The following is a 24,748-nucleotide window of genomic DNA, read 5'->3' as shown; positions in this document are numbered from 1 at the left end:
ACCACACAGTTCATATTACAAGCACCAACAGTCTGTATGGGTACCTGACGGGAGCTCCTGCTCCACCTGCTGACTCCTTGTCAGTCCTCTCTTCCGGGAAAGCTGCCTCACAGGGATCACCAACTTGCCTGTGCGGCATATCCTAGTCAGTCCAGACCCACCGAAGGACGGTAGCTTCCCCAACAGTTTCACTGTGTGCTGCTCAGGGATCTGGTCCTACTCCCAGGACCTCCCACGTGGCTCAGGGATCTGGTCCTACTCCCAGGACCTCCCAACACCAGCATGTGCTTTTCAGGAAGCCTACTCCCAGGTCTTCCAACACAGGAACATACACAGGGACATGTGACCCACACCCTGGTCACATTATGAACCTTGTAACCACACCCCCATAGGTGAGGTATGGATCACATGGGCTGGTCACGTGATCCTGACATCACTGCAGGTCCTCAAACATCCGCACTTCCCGCAGGAAAAAGGAGTACAGTGAGCACCCTCACCCAGTGGTGAGGTATGGGGGTAGCCAGACCCTCCCATCTCTCATAGCTACCCGCAACCAGGTGCACTAAATGACACCTTCAGTGCTTACGTGCTCTAATGACAAGATACACCGGGTTGCATCGCAGGGAGCTTCTATCCCTGTGACACATACCTACCATTAACCACAATGCCGGACACTGTCTCACTATCATATCCATGCATACAACTGCCACGCACTCTCAAGGCCTCAATACGCCTCCGTGCGCATACTGGGGAGACCATGCAGCGCCCCCTACCTGTTACAGGGGTCACTGCATCACAATATGCACACGCCAATTTTCAGTTATTTGAAGGTATAAATGTAATTTATGCCTATATTTTTTCTCACTTCGCTAACTTTGCCTTTTCAATGCTGATGAATGACACACAAATTGGATTACAAAAATGTTTAAACACGCTGTAATGTAACAAAATAGATAAAAACCAAGGAGGTGAATACTTTCACAAGCTACTGTTGGCGCCTCAAATTCACTTATGTAATGCAGTCCAGAAAAAAAATGTTTGTGTAAATTTTGCTGTATAAATGAAAAATGGCTGATAAAATCATTTAACCCTTCTAACTTCCTAACAAAAAATATTATGCTTTAAAAATCATGCTGATGTAAAGGAGACATGTGGTAAATGTTATTAACTATTTTGTGTGGTATAACTATCTGGTTTAAGGGCACACAAATTCAAAGTTTGAAAATTGTGAAATTTACTGAACATTTTGCAGTGGTCTCTTAATTTTTGACAGAGATATATATATAGACCCCATGACATTTTTTTTTAAATTTATTAAAAAGGAGGGGACCTCTCTCTGCTTTCCTCTACGTTCTATGTCGTGTACGTCCAGCTGTGTCACAAGATTCACCATTATGTAAATTATTACACATGGGTGGAAAGCTGCGTACCCGCACTTAATACGGATGTCAGTAGGAAGATAATGTGGCTTTACCACATCTAATGAAAGCGTATGGGTAATTTACACAGTGGAGACTGAGCGTCTCCACTACATAAATTGACATGCTGCTGTCTGGAAAAACACACCGCATGTCCATCTCTGCGGGTGAGCCATGGGCATCGGTGCACACATAGTGGACATGGAATTTCTTGAAATCCCATCCACTATGCTGTAACATCTGACCGCTGCGTGCGGGAAGCTGCGAATGTACACAGTGTCCAACCTGCAGTGTTTACTGACCGTGAGAACATACCCTGCAATCAGGAAATCACTTTTTTTCCTTTTCCTTCCCAGAAGCCAAAATTCAATTAGCTTTATTTCAAGTGACAAAAAAAAAACGCATGCAGAAAAAAATGCATGTAAAAACGAAAGTGGCCTGCCAGGGACCTCAGATGCAGATTTCACCTGCGTCAAATCCTAAGTAAATACTGAGCCATTCCTGACCGTGGGAACATTCCCTAATAGCACACTCCCACCTCATCTGCATGTATAACAAAAACCTTAATTTGATCTCCTTGGCCTATCTCTAGCAACCATCACCTCATGTCCTTGTGTAATTCCTATTTAAATGTTGCCATCTTTTCTCAGTAATTATTCACTTGTAATAAAGCCTGATGATGGGGCCTTTTGAGATCTGAAAGCTTGCAAATGTAATTTCTCTGGTAAGCCAATAAAGGTATTACTCCTTGAATAATTTTCTCAATTTTTTGAGACATAAGTATTTACATCGATTTTTCTGGCTAACACGGTACCACAATATTATTTTGTATTGTACAACGTACAAATAAATAACAGCTCATTGTGAATAGCACATGGCACCGCAGTAGTGGTCCCTTTTTTTCATTCCTTGAATGTTCGGAGGTAATAAGGACAATGTGTATGTGTCATTACACATACATCGTACTCCCTCCAGGTATTACGTGGCCTCCCAGATCCCATCTCTTAGAATGCATGTTGATCCAAAACAAATGAACTAATCATAAAGATACATTTGTAGTTCTCTGTAAGGAGATATTCTAAGCAGCAGGCGAGACAGTCAATACTTTCATCAGATTCCACTATTCAGGATTTCAAGTGTGATAAGAAAAGACTCAAAGTCAGTATTGCTAATATTAATAATTTACAGAGGTATTTAATCATCAGTCATTGATTGCATCCAACCATAAAAAAGGTTCAGTGGAGCAATGTCACTTCTAAGTGGACGTGATCTCCCATTGATTTTAATAATTGCATTTTCAGATGTGTGTGTGAACGTGACCCATATAAAAGTCCTGTAAACGCAGACATGTTTTGACTCCACATACTAGGGAAAAAAGCAGCACAAAAATTTCATAGGAATTCCATGAAATGATTATATGAAATATACAGTAGTAAAAATAAGAACAGTATAATCTAAATTGTAACATCATAGAAAAAAACGGACATAAAAATAGACATGGTGCAGTGTTCCCCAAATCACGATTCTGTAAGGACGGAGTGTAGGTATGACAAAGGCACAAGAGCAGCACCACCTAGTGGCCAAATCAGGTCTTAGAAAAAGCTGTCAGGAGAGACCCTGATAATACAATACAGAATGCCAGTATCAGCAACAAATAGTTTTTCATTCCCTACAAATAAAAAAGCAAAAGTTAATGACAAAAGTAACTTCCATTTAATCTATAAATATATTACATAAAACTTGTTACATGATGTTTAAGCAGTATTATAGGACTAATTATAGGTCCTCAACGTAAGAGTAGTGGCACAACTCTTTAAGGTTTCATTAAAGTATCGCTCATTTCTGGCATAATTAAAATATAGAAGTATGTTGCAACATCGATCTATATCAGTTCTCAATGGTTTTCAAGATCTCTGCTTGCCGACATGAAATAGCAGGGTTAATTGGATAAAAATCAGTCCTGATAATGGGGACCCCACAGGTGCATGATAGGAGCTCTGATAATGGGGACCCCACAGGTGCATGATAGGAGCTCTGATAATGGGGACCCCACAGGTGCATGACAGGAGCTCTGATAATGGGGACCCCACAGGTGCATGACAGGAGCTCTGATAATGGGGACCCCACAGGTGCATGATAGGAGCTCTGATAATGGGGACCCCACAGGTGCATGACAGGAGCTCTGATAATGGGGACCCCACAGGTGCATGATAGGAGCTCTGATAATGGGGACCCCACAGGTGCATGACAGGAGCTCTGATAATGGGGACCCCACAGGTGCATGACAGGAGCTCTGATAATGGGGACCCCACAGGTGCATGATAGGAGCTCTGATAATGGGGACCCCACAGGTGCATGATAGGAGCTCTGATAATGGGGACCCCACAGGTGCATGACAGGAGCTCTGATAATGGGGACCCCACAGGTGCATGACAGGAGCTCTGATAATGGGGACCCCACAGGTTCATGACAGGAGCTCTGATAATGGGGACCCCACAGGTGCACGACAGGAGCTCTGATAATGGGGACCCCACAGGTGCATGATAGGAGCTCTGATAATGGGGACCCCACAGGTGCATGACAGGAGCTCTGATAATGGGGACCCCACAGGTGCATGACAGGAGCTCTGATAATGGGGACCCCACAGGTGCATGACAAGAGCTCTGATAATGGGGACCCCACAGGTGCATGACAGGAGCTCTGATAATGGGGACCCCACAGGTGCATGATAGGAGCTCTGATAATGGGGACCCCACAGGTGCATGATAGGAGCTCTGATAATGGGGACCCCACAGGTGCATGACAGGAGCTCTGATAATGGGGACCCCACAGGTGCATGACAGGAGCTCTGATAATGGGGACCCCACAGGTGCATGACAAGAGCTCTGATAATGGGGACCCCACAGGTGCATGACAGGAGCTCTGATAATGGGGACCCCACAGGTGCATGATAGGAGCTCTGATAATGGGGACCCCACAGGTGCATGACAGGAGCTCTGATAATGGGGACCCCACAGGTGCATGACAGGAGCTCTGATAATGGGGACCCCACAGGTGCATGACAGGAGCTCTGATAATGGGGACCCCACAGGTGCATGACAGGAGCTCTAATAATGGGGACCCCACAGGTGCATGACAGGAGCTCTGATAATGGGGACCCCACAGGTGCATGACAGGAGCTCTGATAATGGGGACCCCACAGGTGCATGACAGGAGCTCTAATAATGGGGACCCCACAGGTGCATGACAGGAGCTCTGATAATGGGGACCCCACAGGTGCATGACAGGAGCTCTGATAATGGGGACCCCACAGGTGCATGATAGGACCTCTGATAATGGGGACCCCACAGGTGCATGACAGGAGCTCTGAAAACTGTACTGTAACTCCCAGGACATGAGATATAAAGTAACAGTTCCAAAATTGTCAATGTACCCATCAAAATCTTGAGACCTACTGAATTTTTTACAAAAGGAGGACCTGAGTCATGATACGTAACAATATACAATTTTATTAATACAAAAAAAAATATTTTTGTATTCACAATACGCATCAATTCTATAACATTTTATATGGGTACATAAGGTCTTTCATCCACAAAGGTAAAAGGAAAGCAGTGGCCGTTGGCTATGCATTACATGGCTATGGATTACATAATTACGTTGCAACATACCAGCTTATTCTAGTGAAAGCATTATTTAGCAGATAACATGATAGGATAATAATTCTAATTATTCAGTATAATACTCTGTGTTCAACTATGGCACATAAACGGTCCATCTATTATCACAAGACATATATAGATTTCTGGTGTGCGCTGTGCATAAAGATAACATTAGAAAATAATGCGGTTAATTACCCATTGTGTAAGGTATCCTGCCAAGACTGCGGCCACGTACCCCAACGCGCGTTTCGTGTGGATGTCGCTTTGTGGATCAAAAACCTTATGTACCCGTATAAAATTTTATAGAATTCATGCGTATTGTGAATACAAAAATATTTTTTGCATAAATAAAATTGTATATTGTTATGTGTAATAACTCAGGTCCTCCTTTTATAAAAAAAAACTCTCAGGGCATGTTCATGAATGAAGGATACAAGACAGATGTCCCATGGCATATCCACCACAAATGTCATCTAAAGAAATCTGCAGGGAAATTGACCCCAGGGTTCAGATTAAAATCAGCAACATGTCAAATTATGCTGAAGATTTTAAACATAGATTTCACTTATTGCAACGCATAAGGAAAAATCCACAGCAAAACTTGCTGCAAATCCAACACATGCAAATTTTGATGTGAATTTTCTTGGGAATATTTGTACATGTGAACGTTCCCCAGGTGTAAAGTCGGATAGAATTGCTGTGGATTTCACCTGCAGAAGCAGATTACAGAAGCAAACAAGTAGGTGAGATTCATGTACTGCAATCATTTAAATCTGCACTTTGCGCATTCTGTTGCAGGTTTGTCCCGGCTGTCATCACTTTCACGCCCGCATGTAGGGGCTTACTATACGTTGCAGAATTACAGATAAATATTTGCACTCATTAGCCTCAGCTCGCGGGCACGGTCTTCTACGGCATGTGCCATAGGACTAATCTAGCCTGAGAACCTGTTCCTGCAAACAGCGCCTGCATCACATGTAAGGCAACAATGAATGTTCCAAATCAATGACTGCAGATGTCCTGCAAAGTGATGACCTGACCTAGAAGTGTACGGAAAATGTCCAGCCTATACTGTACAAAGAACATCCTTTATATGCAAAACTGCACAGCTTGATCTATAGTAAAAATAGTGAAGGAGTTAAAACACATGGACTTACCCTAATTTCTTTAAATGCTAGAACTCCCCAAAGTGCAGCAATCAACCCAGGACCCTGTGGTAACATCATAGAAGAAATCATAAAGCTGCTCAGACAAATGCTAAATCACTCAGGAAAACAAAATATGCAAAGTCCTCATGTCATTTCCCCCCGAACAGTGGTCTTAAATAGAACCCATCACCAGTCTGGGAATGCCCCTTATTTAATAAAACAGTCGGCAGACCCAGATTAGATTCATGCAAATAAGTAATCTATTAATAAAATAGCTCAGAAATTAATGTCCTCTCAACATCCGGGCTCTGGGATCCTGGCATGCAGAGCGGGATCCCCCAACCCTTCACAGCCGCTCCTGCAGTCAACGAGGGAGATCACACTAACCCAGCCTAGCCACATACTTTATTAAAGAGGGTGACCATTACCTGGACAACTCATAATTAAATAAAATAGTACACTCACCTCCTGTACTGGATCAGTTCCAGCAATGTTGGCACTGGGTCTCCCGGGCTTATATGACATTGTTATGTCACGTGAGCCTTGTAGTCAATCTGCTGCTACTATTAGACTGCTATGCGCTCACTTTCTTTGTCCGAACCTCAGACAAATGGAAGTATTGAGTGTGCAGAAGCCTAATAGTAGCGGCTGATTAACTCCAGGGCTAACCTAACAATGTCAGCCTGAGAAGCTTGTTGCCTTGATATATAAAAGGGTTGCCCAGGTAGTGCACAACCCCTTTAAGCTGTTACCGAGGAGTAACTTCTGTAAAGATGTTACCATACAGTAACATACTAAAGGGATTGTCCACAACTACGACACCCCCTTCTTGATCAAAATGTTTGGCCTCGATAAAACAATAAAGTCTATACTCGCCTCCTGTGCCGTCACTCGCTCTCCCCGTGGCTCTCGTGTGGTGTTGTGACAAGTGACGTCGGCACTCAGTCAGCGCTGGCGTCACTGCCCCCGCCTTCAGACAAACTGATCATGAAGAGGAAGTCCGGGCTGCAGCTGATCCTGGGGACTTCCTCTTCATGCTCGATTTGTCCTAAGGTGGGGACTGTGACAGCAGCTCTGATTGGGCGCCGACGTCACGTGTCACTACACCGCACAGGGCACCAGGGGAGAGCGAGTGCCGACACAGCGGGAACAGTGCCAGCATGGGAGGGGGGGTATAGGTTATATTATTTAATTGGGCCAAGTGAGCAAGAAGTTGTCCAACTAGTGGACATCTTCTTTTAAAAAAGTATACAACAGTGGTTGGTTAATTCAAAGAGTGAGATGTTGCTGGGGGGGGGGTCATAGAAGAATCTAACAAGCTGGAATTTCAGGCCCAACTTTGCTAAAAAAGTCAGGCCCTTTTGAGGGACATTAGGGTAACTTCTAGGAGGTTTTGTTTGTTACTAAACTACTGTGTATTTGGAAAAATCACCAATCTGGGGCTGCGTATTGTTTTGCTAAATAAAAAGTGCAATTCTGGATTGGCGATAGGTAGTCTTCTTTCTCAATTCAAACCCCTTCTGTGACGCTAGTCACTTCTCACGGCCAAGCCGTGAGTCAGAGGGGTCAAGGAGTCCAAGGTCAGAAGTCAGGAGGGTACTTCATAAGCAGAAGGAAAAGACAAAAGCGTAGTCAGGTAACGATCTGAGGTCAGAGTACTGGAAGCATAACGGATCACAGCTGAAGGGGTTAAATAGTAGGATGGTCAGAACGAAGTCCAAGGTAAGTCAACAGATCAAGAATACAGAACTCAAGGCACAGGAAGGCACAAACCTCACAAGCTGAAAGTACGTCTGGCAGTGGTCTGGGAGAAGATGCTCAGTTAAGTAGCATGGCAATCACCCGGGATAGTGAACACCTGGAGGCAGCCGACGCCTCCCAGTCACAGATTAGATAGTCAAGCTGGCAATCAACACACTGACAGCTAAGCAGGCCCCTGTACCAGATTGGATGGCCATGCTGTCCAATAAAGTACTGACAGCTTCAACACGCCCCTGTACCGCATTGGACGGCCGAGCTGTCAGTAACTGCATCCCAGACACCGAGGGGTGGAACCGTGACACCTTCATGCTCTATGAATGAAAGCATTTGTGTTTAATGCTGTACATTTATGATCAGGGATCGTGCAGGCTCAGTAGCCAAGTCTGTGCCTTTAACAGAGGGTGTCTATGGCCGTGATTGCAAAGAACTCTGATCCTGGCTATTTGACCCCTGACATTTTAATAATGTTTGGGGCAGGTTTGTCAACCTTGAGCACCTATTAGTCCCAGAAGTAGTGTACAACAGCACTCCTGCTATTCTCGTGTAATACACAAGTCTAACTGTTTACATGACACAGCTGCGTTCCACGGTGGGATATAAGGGGTTAGACAGCCAAGAACGCCATAATCTACAACCTGGCCATTGCAGCCTTTAATCTAATGACATTTTAAGATATAATAGAAACGCTTTGGTAAAACGTGTATCATTAAAAGTAGTTACAAATAAATTACTTCTCCTCATGAAAAAAAATACTGCAATTTCATGAAGGTAACTAAATATAACTCAAATACCCTGCCAATAAGATGTAAAGGTCAGATCTTGCTGTGTAATTGGCGGATGACATTTACCAGACATACACTTCTACATTGTGATTTACCCAATATCTTTATATTTATCGAGAAACTACTGACCGCTGTTATTATGGGGAAGCTGACCACGGCACTTAGATAGTTATTAGCCAGGAACCAGGAGCATGTGGCGATTGCCCAGAGGATGCCAGAAATAAATCCTTTAATATAAACAATCTAATTAAGTTCATATTCAGGTGCAATACGCAGAGGATTTTCATGCAATGCTCAAAAAGATATCTTGCATTGTATATGACATTAAAAATATAAAGTATAAACTATATAATAGGAGATATAAATACAATTTTCCATTTGAATTTTAACCAGTTCATAAGCAGAGCACTCCACTCCCAATAGGCAAGGAAAGACAAGCATTTTGGGCTTGAAACTTAGAACTGACAGAATCTAAATAATATTTCACGTCTTCGTTTATGTTACATCGTGCTTTATTTTAACAGTTTAAACTTACTTGAAAATAAGTTTTTATAAGATGAGTTATCAGCCTGCTAAGCATATTTTTATCTGAAAAACCAAAGGCCCCTCACACACTCTCCCCAAAAATATTTATTGTAGATATATTATAAAGATATATGTGTAACTATACTGTATCTATAATGCATCCACATATAATGGGTGGAATAAGTATTGAACATGTTAACAATTTTCTAAGGAAAAATATTTCTAAAGGTGCTATTGATATGAAATTCTCAACAGATGTTTTTAGCAACCCATCCAATATACACAGGCAAATAAATCAAACTATAGAAATCAAAAACTAAGCCGTGCAATAATGAGAAATAACACAGGGAAAAAGTATTGAACATGTGTACTGAAATGTAATTCATTCTTTGTACAAAAGCCTCTGTTGGTGATGACAGCTTCCAGACACCTCCTGCATGGAGAAACTAGCCACATGCATTGCTCAGGTGTGACTTTGGCCCAATCTTCCATACAAACACTCTTCAAATCCTGACAGTTCCGTAGGCTCCTTTTATGAACTGCGAGCTTTAGTTCCTACAATACATTTTCTGCTGGATTCAGGTCAGGTGATTGGCTGGGCCATTCAAGCAGCTTTATTTTCTTTTTCTGAAAGTAATTGGAGTTTCCTTGGCTGTGTGTTTGGAATCATTGTCCACCCTCGTTTCATTTCCATCATCTTGGCAGGAGGCAGCAAATTTTTATCATGAATGTCTCAATACATTTGACCATTCATCCTTCCTTCAATTATATGACGTTTGCCTGTTCTGTATGCGGAAAAACAGCCACACACCATGGTGTTCTCACCTCCAAACTTTACTGTTGGTATGGTGTTTTTGGGATGATATGCAGTCCCTTTTGGCCTCCAAACATGGTGTGCATTATGGCATCCAAAGAGTTCAATTTTGGTCTCATCTGTCCGGGCCATGTTCTCTCAGTATTTCACAGTCTTATCTAAATGTTGTTGAGCAAACTATGAAGGCACTTGAACATGCTTTTTTCAGCAACGGAGTCTGGCACGGCGAGTGTGCATACAGGCCAAGAAGGTTGAGCGCATTACTTATAATTTTCTTTGAAACAATTGTACCTACTTATTCCAGGTCTTTGTGTAGCTCTCCACAGGTGTTCCTTGGATATTGGATAACTCTTCTGATAATCATTTACTCCTCTATGTAGTTTCTTGCTGGGACCATCTGGTCGTGCCAGTTTATGGTGCCAGATTATGGCCCCAACAGTGCTCACTGGAACCTTCAGTAGTTTAGAATTCTTCTGTAACTAATGCCATCAGCATGTTCTGTATCAAGAATGTTGCAAAGGTCGTGAGACAGCTCACTGGTTTTATCCAACATGAGATGTTTGTTGTGTAGCACATTGGTAAAAAGATACCTTTTATTTTTATAGGTCATCACCAGTTAAACCAGCTGATATTTTTCACCAAGTGGCAGGATTGCTTTCTACTTACTGATAGATTTTAGCTGGTGTCATGACTTTCCATGGTTTATACACCTCTCTTTCTTCATGTCTTCCAATACTTTTTCCCTGTGTCACTTCTTATTACACATAAATTAATTTATGGCCATCTATGCTTTGATTTCTTTGCCTCTGAGGATTGGATGGGTTGTTACTGACATCTGGTGAGAATTTCATGTCAATAGCACCTTTAGAAATATATTCACTTAAAAAATTGGTGATGTGTTCAATACTTGTTTCACTCATTGAATAATATAAGTACACAGACACACACACACTTCTCTTAGAAATAGGAGATCTCAGATTCCTAACAGTGTTTGGTGCCAGGGTGCTGGGGAAACTGGGAACATACGACCCAGTAAGGAGCATGTTGTCTTTTCAGATAATGATAGGCCCCAATTTTCAGAATTTTAGGGAAAATGTTACTTTTTTTAAATGCATTTTTTTATATTGCTCCCTTCTAGTTGCTTATTGCATGTTAACTCCAGTTGCAAGGGAATTAAGTCTCCGTGATGTCACCCTAGGGAACCTAACACACAAGAAGCTCATTCTCTAGTCAGTACATAGCGATCATGCGCTATGCTATAGAGCTATGTGTAGAAAGCAATCATGAAAGCAGTGACTGCAATAAGCCTTCCCTGACCTCTGCTCGGGGGGTCCAGGTATCAGTTCACCCCCTATTACTGATTCACATTCTTTGTCTCTTACTTGCGCATCAGCCCAATGTTTAACGAGATGGGTGGTCATTAATAATTTGGATTTTTATTTAGCACAAAAGACTAATATTTATTCAAAGTACAAGCTGGGTAGTAATGGTCCTTGAGAATAATGACTAATGGACTACATGCAGACTTGTGTCCTTGAGCAAACTTACCCGGTAGTATCGCTTCTGGATAGACTTTGGGACGGTTCTTCATTACAACACAGTAAATAAGGAAGTATACAGTGCTGGTGATGAATATCCCACTGAAGTGGGCAAACACGTAATCAAGATCTGAAAGAAAGAAACCTTACTTTACAACTTACTTTAGCCACTTCCCAGTATTTCCATTTTAAATTGAACAAATGAAAGCAAAAATAGTGTTAATGTTTCTCAAGAAGCAAGTGCAATGGTCATCAAGTATGGAGGCCGTTAACAAGTAAAAGGTCCACAGCAATTTACTACCACCCATAAAATGATGAAACCTAAGATAGAAACAGAATGAAGATATACCCTGCTGTAAATAAGTAAAAAGCAATAGTGCGTATAAATAATAATAAGGATACTTAGTAAACATGGTTTTTGATTTAAAAAAAAAGCCTAAATACCATCGCACCAGGGACAAGGTGTTCTCAATCGGGATGGTCCTAACCTCTAGTATTAAAACCTCACCATGTGCCAAAAATTACCTCAATGTGAATAAGGGCCAAGCAAAACAAGGGCCCCAACTATGGAGAGCCAGCAATAGGAAGCTATATAAATGTTATGCTCAGGTCAAAGAAAGGGAGGCCATGCCCTTACGAGCACTGAGTGCAAGAATATAGAGCAAAACCAAAAGAAATGAGCTGGAGCATAGGTTGGCATGCATGCAACGTGTAGGGGCTTGTTCACACATTAAACAAAGTTCAGCATAGACAAAAGTCTGAACACTGGCCACTAAACATTACAAGTTCGGCACAGACGACCTGCTCTGGGAACGACAGCTCATTTATTTTGTACAGTCTATTCCCTGTCTGCACAGTGCTCCGTTCATCAAAAGGGGAAACTAATGGAGGGGCATGTGCCCTACTTACATGTAGTACAACCATAAATATATGTGAATTATGGGGTCACTGCTTCTTTTGACAGCTAAACCACAGAAAAATATATGGAAGTTACTAAGTTTATTATTTTATTTATTTATTTTTAACTTCTTTCAGATTGAGGGATTTATTAAAAAACACCAGGAAAATCCCTCTACAGTAGCGTGGCAAATTGGCTTACTCTAAACATATAGAAATTCGGATTTACATTTCTCTTACCAAACTGACTTGATCCAGCATATATGCTTTCATTGTTCTTACTGTGGTCTTTGATGTAAAGAACTGGAACAAAGCTGGATCCATAGAGAACTCCTGCTCCTACCGCCATTAATGATCCTCTGTTACAGGCAGAAAGGACAGAAGGAAAAATAGTCCTCTTACTGTTAAAAGTCAAAAATACTTGGAGCCACTTAGTTCATATTAGAAAACTTAAGTAGATAAAAAAAAAAAAAAAAAATACTGTAAATAAATAAATTGTGCTTTACTTCCCCTGCCTGGGTCTAGCGCTGAGTCTTCGTGGCTGCTCCCAGTGCCTGGTGTTGCCTGCAGCGCTGCAGAAAATGTCATTTAATTGCTCTGCCAATGTAGACGGCACAAGACACTCAGACTTTGTTGATGGGAACTCAGCGCTGCAGACAAGAACAGACACCGGGAGCAGCCATCAAGATGAAGCCCGTGACCCGGGCAGGGTAAGAGAATTTTTACTACTAAGGGCACTTATAAGAAAAATTGTTCTGAAAAATGGCAACAACTTTAAAAGCAATATAGAACCAAAAAAAGAAAAACTAGAGCAAAACCTGCATGTGTAATCAACCCCGGCGACCTGCTGATCAGTACGCTTTATACCTTCTGAGAAGCGGGATGTTTACCATCTGATATTGGGACTGTCAGTCATTGGGAGCAGATAACTGGATGATTAATATGTGGGGTCATTCCAATCCATATAACTCAGACAGGCAACGGTCGGAGGCGGCCATCTCTTTACAGCTCGGCTATTGTACATCTGAATATGCTGCTGATTTGCTTTTTTAATGAACACGCTCTGCTTACATTATTCGCCTTTGTAAAGGTGATAATTGGTCCACCCATGATGAATCTGTAACAGCGGCTTCCTGAGTGTTAATCTGCAGAATTAAAAAAAAAAAAAAAAACAGGTGAAAAAGAAAAAAAAAGGGAAATATATATTTCTTGATGATTTACAAAATGAATGCTTATAGCATCATCGATACATTCATACATTCTAGATTTGTCTTATAAAAAGGCGACATATGAAATAGTATAATGTAGGGAACTTTCTACAATATGTTCTATTTAATGTTCTATTTAAATTCCTCACAATTTGGCAATTTTCTGTACAGTATTCACAGCAGCATAGATCGTGTCTCTGGTGGTCACCCCAATGAGAGCGCTAGTACATTGTAACAAACCCCCAGTTGTGGAGTAGGAGGTTTTCAAGAGCAAGAATCTTTATTTCAGTGTCAGAGACTTGAAAACTGAAACCCAAAAGTACATTAAAGTCAATTTCCAGATGTAGAACACTGATGGTATATCATTAGGATATGTCGTCAATATCGTTTGGTTGGGATCGGACTCGCAGCATCCCTACTGATCAGCCACTTCCATATCTACAGTGTGTTCGATGGTGCACAGTACTGACGCATTCACTATGAGGGGAGAAGGCTGCAATACCCTGTAGGACCGCTGCTAAGTAAACTGTGTGCAAGTGGACGGCATAAGACAAAGAATGAAGAGGCTGCAGCACTTGCACAAGTACAGCAACTTTCTGACCTACGTAGAAGCCAAAAGTTGGATCCCCACAAATCGGATAGGCGATAAACGAATGGTCACCAAGCCTTTGTTCCCACGATGACCATTTGACGTTGCAGGTTTTCTTCAGCATCTCTGAACTAATATCGTAAATTAGTTTACCTGCGTATTTTACAAAACGTTTTTATCACTGCATTTTTTGCCCCTTTTAGGCAAGCCATGTTTTAAATAAAATTACTTTGGTTTTGATACTTTCTGTTATCGGGATTTGACAAAACGTTATCGATACAGACGTTTGCTGATTACATGCGGAAACTAGCTAAAAATGCATATGCGTTTTTACTTGCAGATTTTCTGCATCTAATGCAATTCTATGGGGAAAATCCACACATAAAACTCAAAGTGCCCAAAAGAGAAACTGACATGTCGGGCATTTCAAACACGCATCGCAGGTCAGTTTATATTTCGTTAAAAAATGGTTATATGACTACTAGAAAGCTCATCCACTTTGATGGAACTGTAATTTTCTGTACAGAGAAAATATGCAGCATCAAAACTCATCAAGGATCCCATGATCCATGAGGGCCCAGTGACCCCCATGTGAAAAAAGCAGTGGTAATACAAGTGCACCGCTGATCTTTAACTGACAGAAACAGCGGAGCGCGCCACCAGAGACACTGGAGCGTGCCGCCAGAGACACTGGAGCGCGCCGCCAGAGACACTGGAGCTCGCCGCCAGAGACACTGGAGCGCGCCGCCAGAGACACTGGAGCACCGATAGTGCAGGAGCCCAACATCACTTCATACAAATAATGTCTATGGGCACTAGAAAAGACCAAAGTTCTCAGCAGCTGTAAACTTCCCTAAAAAGTGATAAAGAAATATTATAAAGATCTCCATTTTTTGCTAAAACCTTTACTCTGCCCCAACCTGATAAATACTACATTTGTACAGCAATATGGAAAAGAGAAGTGGCAGCTATTCTACGACAAAGGGCTGTAACAGAAGAGTGGTTATAGAATACGTACACTAATCCTTAGAAGTGGGGTGGTTTCTGACTCCGGGGTAACACTTTTTACTTCAGTTTTCACAAACAGAAAAATAATTGCACTAAAAAGCAAATATAAATGTTGCAATTAAAACAGCCCGAATTAATCAAACACGTATCACACTTCTAAATAGCCACAATTTGTATCTGTAGAGGGATCATTATTTTACTGACTTCCTAAAATTTAAGGTATAATGTGTGCACACCTCTAACACATGGCGCTCCTGGCACATGAGATCAGTAGAATTGTGGAATCATGGATAGATATTTTGCCCACATCTGTCCATCTAATGTTAAAGTGAATCCCCCCTGCACTACTGTAGTGGTATGGACGTGGGTTTCATTAATCTGGTAAGGCTTTTTAGGTATGAATGCCGCAGACTTTGAAGACTGCACTTTTAGGACAGGGCTGCACGGAGATGTGTCATGCGCCATTTGAGATGGAATTGCGAGATCACCTCTAATGATTTCCTATATTGCCGCATTGCGACCTGTAACCTCCAGCGACTGTGACACAGAGTTACAAATGATTCCAAATAAAGCTGGATTTTCCGTTGCCTGAGACACACTTGCCGTAGAGGTCAATACAGCGAGATTACGGCTCTAAAGAGACAGCAAGTTGCAGCCAAGTAGCATAAATATTTTTGGGCGTGTGACTTGCTTGAGAACTGGAGTTGTCTTGAGCCCCAGCATCCCAAAGCTACTGAGGCAGGACTAGCCCAGCAGGCGTATGTTACCCCAGACTAGTCCTCTCTGGGCGTGTATGGACATTACGGTCCATGTGTTGTTTACAGGCTATCAATCATGGCCACGGGATAAATGTGTGGGAGAGGCACAGGAGGATTACTTCTGCCTCATTAGCACATGCAATTCTGTGGAATACGAGCATATTCGGCAAAAAATTGGAGCACTGGATGGCACATCAGATAAAAGGAATCTAGATTCATATACCATAGCAATGGTCAGCAACTGGGAGGCATCAGACGGGATCGCTTTAGAGGGGTTGTCCGACCTCAGGCTATAAATCTGCATTCACTCCATGTGACTGCAGAATTGTGAATCCTTACATGGCAGCTGTGAGGATTCTGCAGTGCCAGAGGGCGCATGACCGCAAGTAGGCGATTTACACACATACGGTCACGTGCCAACTAGACGTGTGCGGCCTTGCTCAACGCAAGTGTACTGACTGATGCAGGACACGTCTAGTTGGAATGTGGTCAGCAGTACGCAAATCACATACTTGGGGTCAAATGACTAAAGTCACAACTAAAGGCAGCGGAGAATCATCACAAGGTGCAGTGCACGTGATGTGAGGATTCACAAATCTGCAGTCACATACAGTGACTGCAGACTTGTAGCCTAAGGCACAGCATCCTTTATACTTCTGGCCATGACAAACACATTTTTCCCTCTATATGTATATAGTACTATCCTGTGAAACTACAATTCCAGGGGATGACCTTACAGCTGCAGACAGCATGCAACAACTGGCATGAACTAGGTTGTTGTCCCCTGAAATATATACAGATAGAAAAATTGACAACAGGTAGAGTGCAGCAGGTTGGTTAGCCTAGATCTAGATCTTTACAGAGGGGTAGAGGATATCTTTGGCATGGCACATGCTACCTGAAGAATTTATTTCTAAACTTTACTGCCTCGATTCATTAAAGGGAACCTGTCACCCCGTTCTTTGAAGATGAGCTAAAAAAAGCGTTAAATAGGGGCAGAGCTGGGCGTTACATTAGTGTCTTTGTGTGCCTTTATTACCCACCTATGCTGCCGAAATACCTTTGTAAAGTCGCCGTTTTCTGCTGTCACTCACGCTGGTCTGGTCCTATGGGTGTGGTGACAGCGCTGTTTCTCCCCCAGAATCCTGCTCATCATTACGTTGGTGGCGTAGTGGTGTGCGCATGTCCAACAGAGAATATCCACTGCCCAGGTGATGAAAAACAGCGCGATCTGCGCTATTCAGCCGTTTACCGGTAGGCGCGGCCATCTTTCCTGTGGCCGCACGTGCGCAGATGGAGCGCTCTGCTGCCCGGGGCTTCAGGAAAATGGCCGCCGCGATCTCCATCTGCGCACGCGCGGAATCCCGCGGCCATTTTCCTGAAGCCCCGGGCAGCAGAGCGCTTCATCTGCGCACGCGCGGCCACAGGAAAGATGGCCGCGCCCACCGGTAAACGGCTGAATAGCGCAGATCGCGCTCTTTTTCATCTCCTGGGCAGTGGATTCGCCTTTTGGACATGCGCACACCACTACGCCACCAACGTAATGATGAGCAGGATTATGGGGGAGAAACAGCGCTGTCACCACGCCCATAGGACCAGACCAGCGTGAGTGACAGCAGAAAACGGCGACTTTACAAAGGTATTTCGGCAGCATAGGTGGGTAATAAAGGCACACAAAGACACTAATGTAACGCCCAGCTCTGCCCCTATTTAATGCTATTTTTAGCTCATCTTCAAAAAACGGGGTGACAGGTTCCCTTTAAGGTATTGTAAAACACCTTAAAGGGGCAGGCAAACAGCCGTATAAATGGGAACAAGATCAGAAGGCAGTGCACGGACAGTGCACAGCAGAGCTTGACCGACTCAAGCATGGCAGGTTGATGTATTGCTATGCAGCTGTCACACTCTAGGGAGAGAAGATGGCCAGTCCATGCATGGTGTTATGATCTCGGTCTGATTTATAAGACAGTCTGACCACACCTTACAAAGTCACATCATTTTGATGCTTGAATCATGAAGTGGTGTGAGCTTCTTACTCCATCGCGCCCCTTCATTGAGATTGGGTGTACACCAGTCGTAATGAATTGGGGCCTATACACTTGGGTATTACTCCACTGATGCATGGTAAAATGAATAGTTTATCATCATCAGAGGCAGATTTAATAATGGGCTGGAAAATATCCTGACGTCATACATAGCACTCTTAGGCATGCGTGATATTCCCTTGTAAATACTTATTGGCAATAGCATAGATCACACAGTTCACTTTGTATCATCTTAATTTTAGGTCCAAATTTAGTGTTGATTTCAGTTTTTCTAGCGATGGCTCCAGGGTTTTGGAGATTACCATTAAAAACAAAACAGAGATGAAGCTATAAATCAATTTAAATAGATATATTAAACAAAGCACTGAATGGTAAAAACTATATAAAAGAAATTTACAAAATTGTATTCAAGTAAACTTGCATTCACGTTAACGTAATATAGCCATTGTGGCATTTTTACTTCCCAATACCCAGAGTGAATCACAGTCACACTGCACACACTTAAATAAATCACCAACAAAGATACCTCAATGCCGAGAGACCGGCTCCTGCATAATTCAAGTACGGCCTTTCCACCTCTTCTGGATTTATGCCAAACAGTCCAAACCTGTGAATAGAAAGTCCTGTCATTAGCACCCGGCATTGTAAGGCTCCAGCCGCATGAAGCAGTTCCTAACTGGCCCAGTGTCAGGACAGTGTCAATGTCTCGGGAGACGTGCATCCTGGGAATTGTGGTCCACACACGGTTTTATGGCCTCAAAGCCCCTGTCCGCCTGCGTCTCAGGAGAACGGCTGAGTTGTTGTGGATGCGAGTACAAGCTTGTTGTCTCCAATTTTCTTTCTATTAGCCTTAAAGGGAACATGTCACAATGAAAATGCTGTCCAATCTGCAGGCAGCATGTTATAGAGCAGGGGGATCTGAGTGCATTGATATATAGCTTTGAGAGAAAAGATTTAGTATAATCTGCGTTTTCCCTCATTTAATCTCTGCTCTTTCTGGGATTTTCGGTCCAGTGGGCGGTCCTATCAGTGACTGACAGCTCCCTCTCTATGTACACTTATACAAAGAAATCTCTCAGTCACTCGTAGGACCGCCCACTGGACCAATAAACTGAGAAAGAGCACAGGATTAAATGAGGAAAACACAGGTTATACTGAATATTGTTTCTCAAACCTGTATTTCAGACTGCTCTATAGCATGGTGCTAATAGATGAAAATACATTTTCATGGTAACAAGTCCTTTCAATGACACGATTTTTAACATTTAATGAAGCCCTCGCATCAAAGTTTTTACCCTCTTAATATATTGAAGTCATCATATTACATAACACTATGTACTTACAATTTCTCTTTTTGCCTTTTACACCCAGTTAATTATTTTCTTTTCCATTAGTCCTATGACAGAACATGATTAAAAACATACTAGCTGAATCCTAAGTGCCATGAAGAAACAGGAGGTCAATTTTCCCTGCATGAGTCATGAGTAACTGCAAAAGTCCCTGCCAGGGGGAGGAGCAGAGCAGCTGGGTCAGGAGCTGGAGAGGAGGATGACTCATGCAGGGAAGAGAGACTTCTTGTTTCTACATAGAGCAGAGAAAAGCAAAGTAGTAGCTGGGTAGAAAGGGTAAAATTTAAAATTGTAAGTACACAGTGCTCTAGAATATGATGATTGCAATATATTTTAGAGAATGCTAACTTTAATAGGAGTAAATATTGTGAGATTCACCTTGACGAAAAATCTTTTATCCTTACTTTGTGGTCATGGAATGATTACTGTAATCTCTATTTTCTTTGTTTTACTACTTTTGCATAATACAGGCACTTTGGGAAAAGCAAAGTCCAGCTGATTACTGTGTTTCCAATCTGCACCAATAAAGAGAAGAATTTCCATGGAGTTAATTATCTTTTTCTCTTATTTTAGGAAAAAAATCATATTTTTTTGTATCACTGTCTTCTAAGAGCTATAGCCTTTTGTATATATTTTTTTTGCTGACGAGGCTGTGTAACGTCTTGTTTTTTTTGCAAGTAGAGACAATTTCCATGTGATTTTTTTGACAGTGAAGTGGAGTCGGACTTGTTGATTCGGAGTCCATTTTGGTGCAAACGGTATATAATGGACCGACTCCTAAAATCTACTATATAATTGTCTAAGGGTCACTTCCGTCTGTCTGTCTGTCACGGATATTCATTTGTCGCGGCCTCTGTCTGTCACGGAAATCCAACTCGCTGATTGGTCGCGGCAAAACAGCCACGACCAATCAGCGACGGGAACAGTCCGGCGCCAAAATGGCCGCTCCTTCCTCCCCGCAGTCAGTGCCTGCTCCATAATCCCCTCCAGTCAACGCTCACACAGGGTTAATGGCAGCGCTAACGGACCGCGTTATGCCACGGTGTAACGCACTCCATTAACGCTGCTATTAACTCTGTGTGACAAAATTTTTACTATTGATGCTGCCTATGCAGCATCAATAGTAAAAAGATCTAATGTTAAAAATAATAAAAACAATAAAAAATCATTATATACTCACCTTCCGCCGCCTTTCCCGCTCCTCGCGACCTCCGGTGACCGCTCCATGCAAGCGGCAGGTTCCGGTGCCAAGGATGGTCTGCGAGGAGGACCTGCCATGACGTCACGGTCATGTGACCGCAACGTCATCACAGGTCCTGCGCTCATACCAACCCTGGGACCGGAAGCTGCCGCGTGCACCGCACACAGGGCCAGGACTTCAAGGGGCCTTCGGAAGGTGAGTATATGTTTATTTTTTATTTTAAGTCTGTATACTACGTGGCTCTGTGCTGTATACTGCGTCGCTATGCAATACACTACGTGGCTGGGCAATATACTACGTGGCTGGGCAATATACTACGTGGCTGGGCAATATACTACGTGACTGGGCAATATACTACGTGACTGGGCAATATACTACGTGACTGGGCAATATACTACGTGACTGGGCAATATACTACGTGACTGGGCAATATACTACGTGACTGGGCAATATACTACGTGGCTGGGCAATATACTACGTGGCTGGGCAATATACTACGTGGCTGGGCAATATACTACGTGGCTGGGCAATATACTACGTGACTGGGCAATATACTACGTGACTGGGCAATATACTACGTGACTGGGCAATATACTACGTGACTGGGCAATATACTACGTGACTGGGCAATATACTACGTGACTGGGCAATATACTACGTGGCTGGGCAATATACTACGTGGCTGGGCAATATACTACGTGACTGGGCAATATACTACGTGACTGGGCAATATACTACGTGACTGGGCAATATACTACGTGGCTGGGCAATATACTACGTGGACATGCATATTCTAGAATACCCGATGCATTAGAATCGGGCCACCGTCTAGTATATAATAATCTGGGTACAAGAGTTCAGTGCAGGATGTGCTAGAAATTTTTTCATAAGAATTTGAGAAAGTTATGAAATGTCTGTTCTGCTCCTGATCTAAGGATCTGGGCTTTTAGAAGAGATGAATCTGTGCTGCACTATATGTACATGCTCAGTAATGAGGCAGTGGTGTGGAGTCGGAATTGTGGAAATTGAGGAGTCGGGAGGTTTTGGCTTACTGTCTCCACAGCCCTACTTTTTGGTTACGGTTGATGGTTTTAATTTTTTTAAGGGGGGGGTGTTGGGAGGCAGAATGCACATAAACAGCGATTTTGGCATTTACTATTGTTTAAAGAAGTTGTCCACTTTTGATGACAATCGTTTCTAATGTAAATGCATGTAATTGGGGGTCAAAATCACCTGTCATTTTCTCAAAAGCGTTGGATGAAGCCTGGTCCATCAAGCGAGTCACAACAGCACTGACGGTGTGACATCACGAGTGCTCTCCTCTGCCTTCAGCGTCTATCAGCTGTTCCCTGGGAAGACTAGCACAGAGCGTGTGCCACCGGCCGGGGCATGGCTCATTAAGGCTAGCTTCACATCGCGTTAGACCGTGGATACGTTAAACGGATGGCACTAACGGATGCCCAAAATCGCTTTTTTGCTACAATCGCGCTAACACATGGTACCATTGCGTTGGCAATAGAGGTCTATGCACAGCGAACGCATCGGTTTACTGTGCATTAGACCTAACGTACCCGAAAGGGTGCATCACAAAGTAACGCATCATCGCTAATGAATGCCGATTTTGACATGTGTTAGGATGCGTTATGATAATGTAAGTCTATGGGCACGTTAATGGATCCGTTACATTGCGTTAGTGCCGCTAAGTAACGGATCCGTTAAACGGATCGCCCTAACGCAATGTGAACCTAGCCTAACTATGCTTTTAGCATGCAGGTTTATCATTGCCTGGGAATCTGGACTGATACCACGAGGGTACAGCTTTCTACACACAGGAAAGCCATTGCTCCAAGATCTGGGCTGACCCTACAAGGTACATTGCCACTTATATATCAATTGCATACGAATATTGCCTCCTGATTCTGGACGTTTTTACTTTCCATGCTGCTAATCACTATGCACTATGCTAATTCCTAGTAGTTATATGCGGTCAGATTTTTTGTGGTATAATCTGTAGTTGTACCGTTCTGTGTGTCTTGGGTCTAGTTTTATATTAAATTACACATTGTCTATATTATTGCTGCGTTCGCTAACTGCCCCCTTATCGGCTCTTGTGAAGAGAGAATTATGCAGATTCTTTATATCCCCAACTAGACAAATGGTGGTATTTGCCTTTATTTGCTCTAGCTAGAAGCTCAGATATAAGCGCCACTGTGTTACCTACATCTCTAATATCCCCTATTTGCAATTTTGGTGGGTAACCACTTACCAACTAAACTGCACTAAAGTGCCAAACCGATTGCAGAAAAGGAGGCACTTGTTGGGCATTAGTTCTAACAGTTATTGACAAACTCAGAACTATCAATGTGTACAGTCCACATATATTTCCATTTTTGAGCTTTTAAAGTTGATTTTTACAATAGATTTCGAATAAAGAAAAAAAAAATTTCATACAAGAACACATCTTTTTTAGGCAATAAAGATCTCAGACTCGTCAATATAAGCAATAATATATTGTATATATATGCAGCCAGTACCTTGAGCTTGCCCAGCCAGTAAGAAGGTTTGTAGAAGCCCAAAGAAGAAGTCCTAATCCAAGTCCTATTGTCTTTACAATTGGAACGACAGTAATATTACCTGGAACGAAAAAACAAAATTACAGAGTGGCACAAATATCTGATTTTAGATGGTTTTCTACAACCAATAACCCTCTCATAAGTATGCATAGTAAAAGTCAGTGATGGGTAGTGATGGTGCCCCCTGCGGGACCTAATCTACCATCCATCTACAGCAGGGGTGGGGAATCTTTTTTCTACCAAGGGCCATTTGGATATTTATACCATCCTTCGGGGGCCAGACAAACTCCGTCCACAAAGTGCATCCTGACTCTGGCACTGGGGTCAGGACGTAATCTTTCATTGCATGCCCTTCAGTATTCAGTTGTGAACATTGCATGTGTGTGCTAACAGAGCTAAAAGAAACTAATGAGCTGGTGGCAATCAAAATACAGCTGCCTGCCCAAGAATGCGGTCCCTGAGAATCTACTGGGGGGGTCTGATAAAAGGTCATCGAGGGCCGTTAATGGCCCTGAGGTTCCCCACCCCTGATCCACAGCTTAGAAACTCATTATACAAGGTCAGGCCTAGCAGGAACCTCAGAGCCATAATGCAGCGTAGATGATGGCAATGGCAAGGAAGCAACATCCTGATGAGCAGTCACACACCCATCATCCATGATGGGGGCAGTCACATGGTTACTTGTAGTGCGCCATGCTGGCTAACATACTATCAGTGCCGCATATTATATCAGTCAGACCGCCACACCCTCTGCGGGCATCACACAACGACCTGACAATCTCGGTATGTATTATCTGCAATGTATTACTAGATAAGGAGATTTTTGTGTACTCACCGTAAAATCTTTTTCTCCGAGTCAATCATTGGGGGACACAGGACGAATGGGTGTTATGCTGCTGCCACCAGGAGGACACTAAGTTAAACACACACAAAAGATTAACTCCTCCCCTGCAGTATACACCCACGGGCTGGAGAATCCGGAGCCAGTTCGGTAACAAAGCAGTAGGAGTAAACCAGATAATAACAGTAAACATGTTACAGTCAAAACACCGACTGAAAAGAATAACCGAGCCAAACTAGGCTAACAGGGAGGGTGCTGTGTCCCCCAATGATTGACTCGGAGAAAAAGATTTTACGGTGAGTACACAAAAATCTCCTTTTCTCCTACGTATCATTGGGGGACACAGGACGAATGGGACGTCCCAAAGCAGTCCCTGGGTGGGAACAAGAAGTTATAAATGCTGTGCGTGCCTACGAGCTACAGATGAGACACTGCCGCTTGTAGGATTCGCCTACCGACGGACGCGTCTGCCGAGGCCTGAGAGTGCACATGGTAGTGCTTCGTGAATGTATGCAGGCTGGACCATGTAGCAGCCTTGCAGACCTGCGCTGCCGATGCCTGGTGCCGGATGGCCCAGGACGCGCCGACTGACCGAGTAGAATGAGCCTTGATCCCCGGAGGTGCGGCGTGA

At 43.0% G+C, this 24,748-nt stretch overlaps 1 protein-coding gene across 2 annotated transcripts in view; it reads right to left on the bottom strand.

The window, feature by feature from the left end:
• Positions 1-2,587: 2,587 nt before the first annotated feature.
• Positions 2,588-24,748, bottom strand: part of TMEM144 (transmembrane protein 144) — a 39,280-nt gene continuing 17,119 nt past the window's right edge. For both annotated transcript variants that reach the window (XM_077279406.1, XM_077279407.1), the window contains 9 exons: positions 23,238-23,337; positions 18,680-18,760; positions 15,361-15,442; positions 13,617-13,690; positions 12,786-12,904; positions 11,659-11,778; positions 8,901-8,998; positions 6,238-6,291; positions 2,588-3,087 (listed from right to left, as the gene is read on the bottom strand). In XM_077279406.1, coding sequence (XP_077135521.1) covers positions 3,004-3,087; positions 6,238-6,291; positions 8,901-8,998; positions 11,659-11,778; positions 12,786-12,904; positions 13,617-13,690; positions 15,361-15,442; positions 18,680-18,760; positions 23,238-23,337 — 812 coding nt within the window. In that variant the 3' untranslated portion in view covers positions 2,588-3,003. The remainder of the gene's footprint in view (positions 3,088-6,237; positions 6,292-8,900; positions 8,999-11,658; positions 11,779-12,785; positions 12,905-13,616; positions 13,691-15,360; positions 15,443-18,679; positions 18,761-23,237; positions 23,338-24,748) is intronic.

The sequence above is a fragment of the Ranitomeya variabilis genome, chromosome 1, assembly GCF_051348905.1.
Source record: "Ranitomeya variabilis isolate aRanVar5 chromosome 1, aRanVar5.hap1, whole genome shotgun sequence".
In the NCBI taxonomy this organism is placed as follows: Eukaryota; Metazoa; Chordata; class Amphibia; order Anura; family Dendrobatidae; genus Ranitomeya; species Ranitomeya variabilis.
Note: the sequence above shows the minus strand (reverse complement) of the source record. Positions and strands in the feature narration are given on the sequence as shown.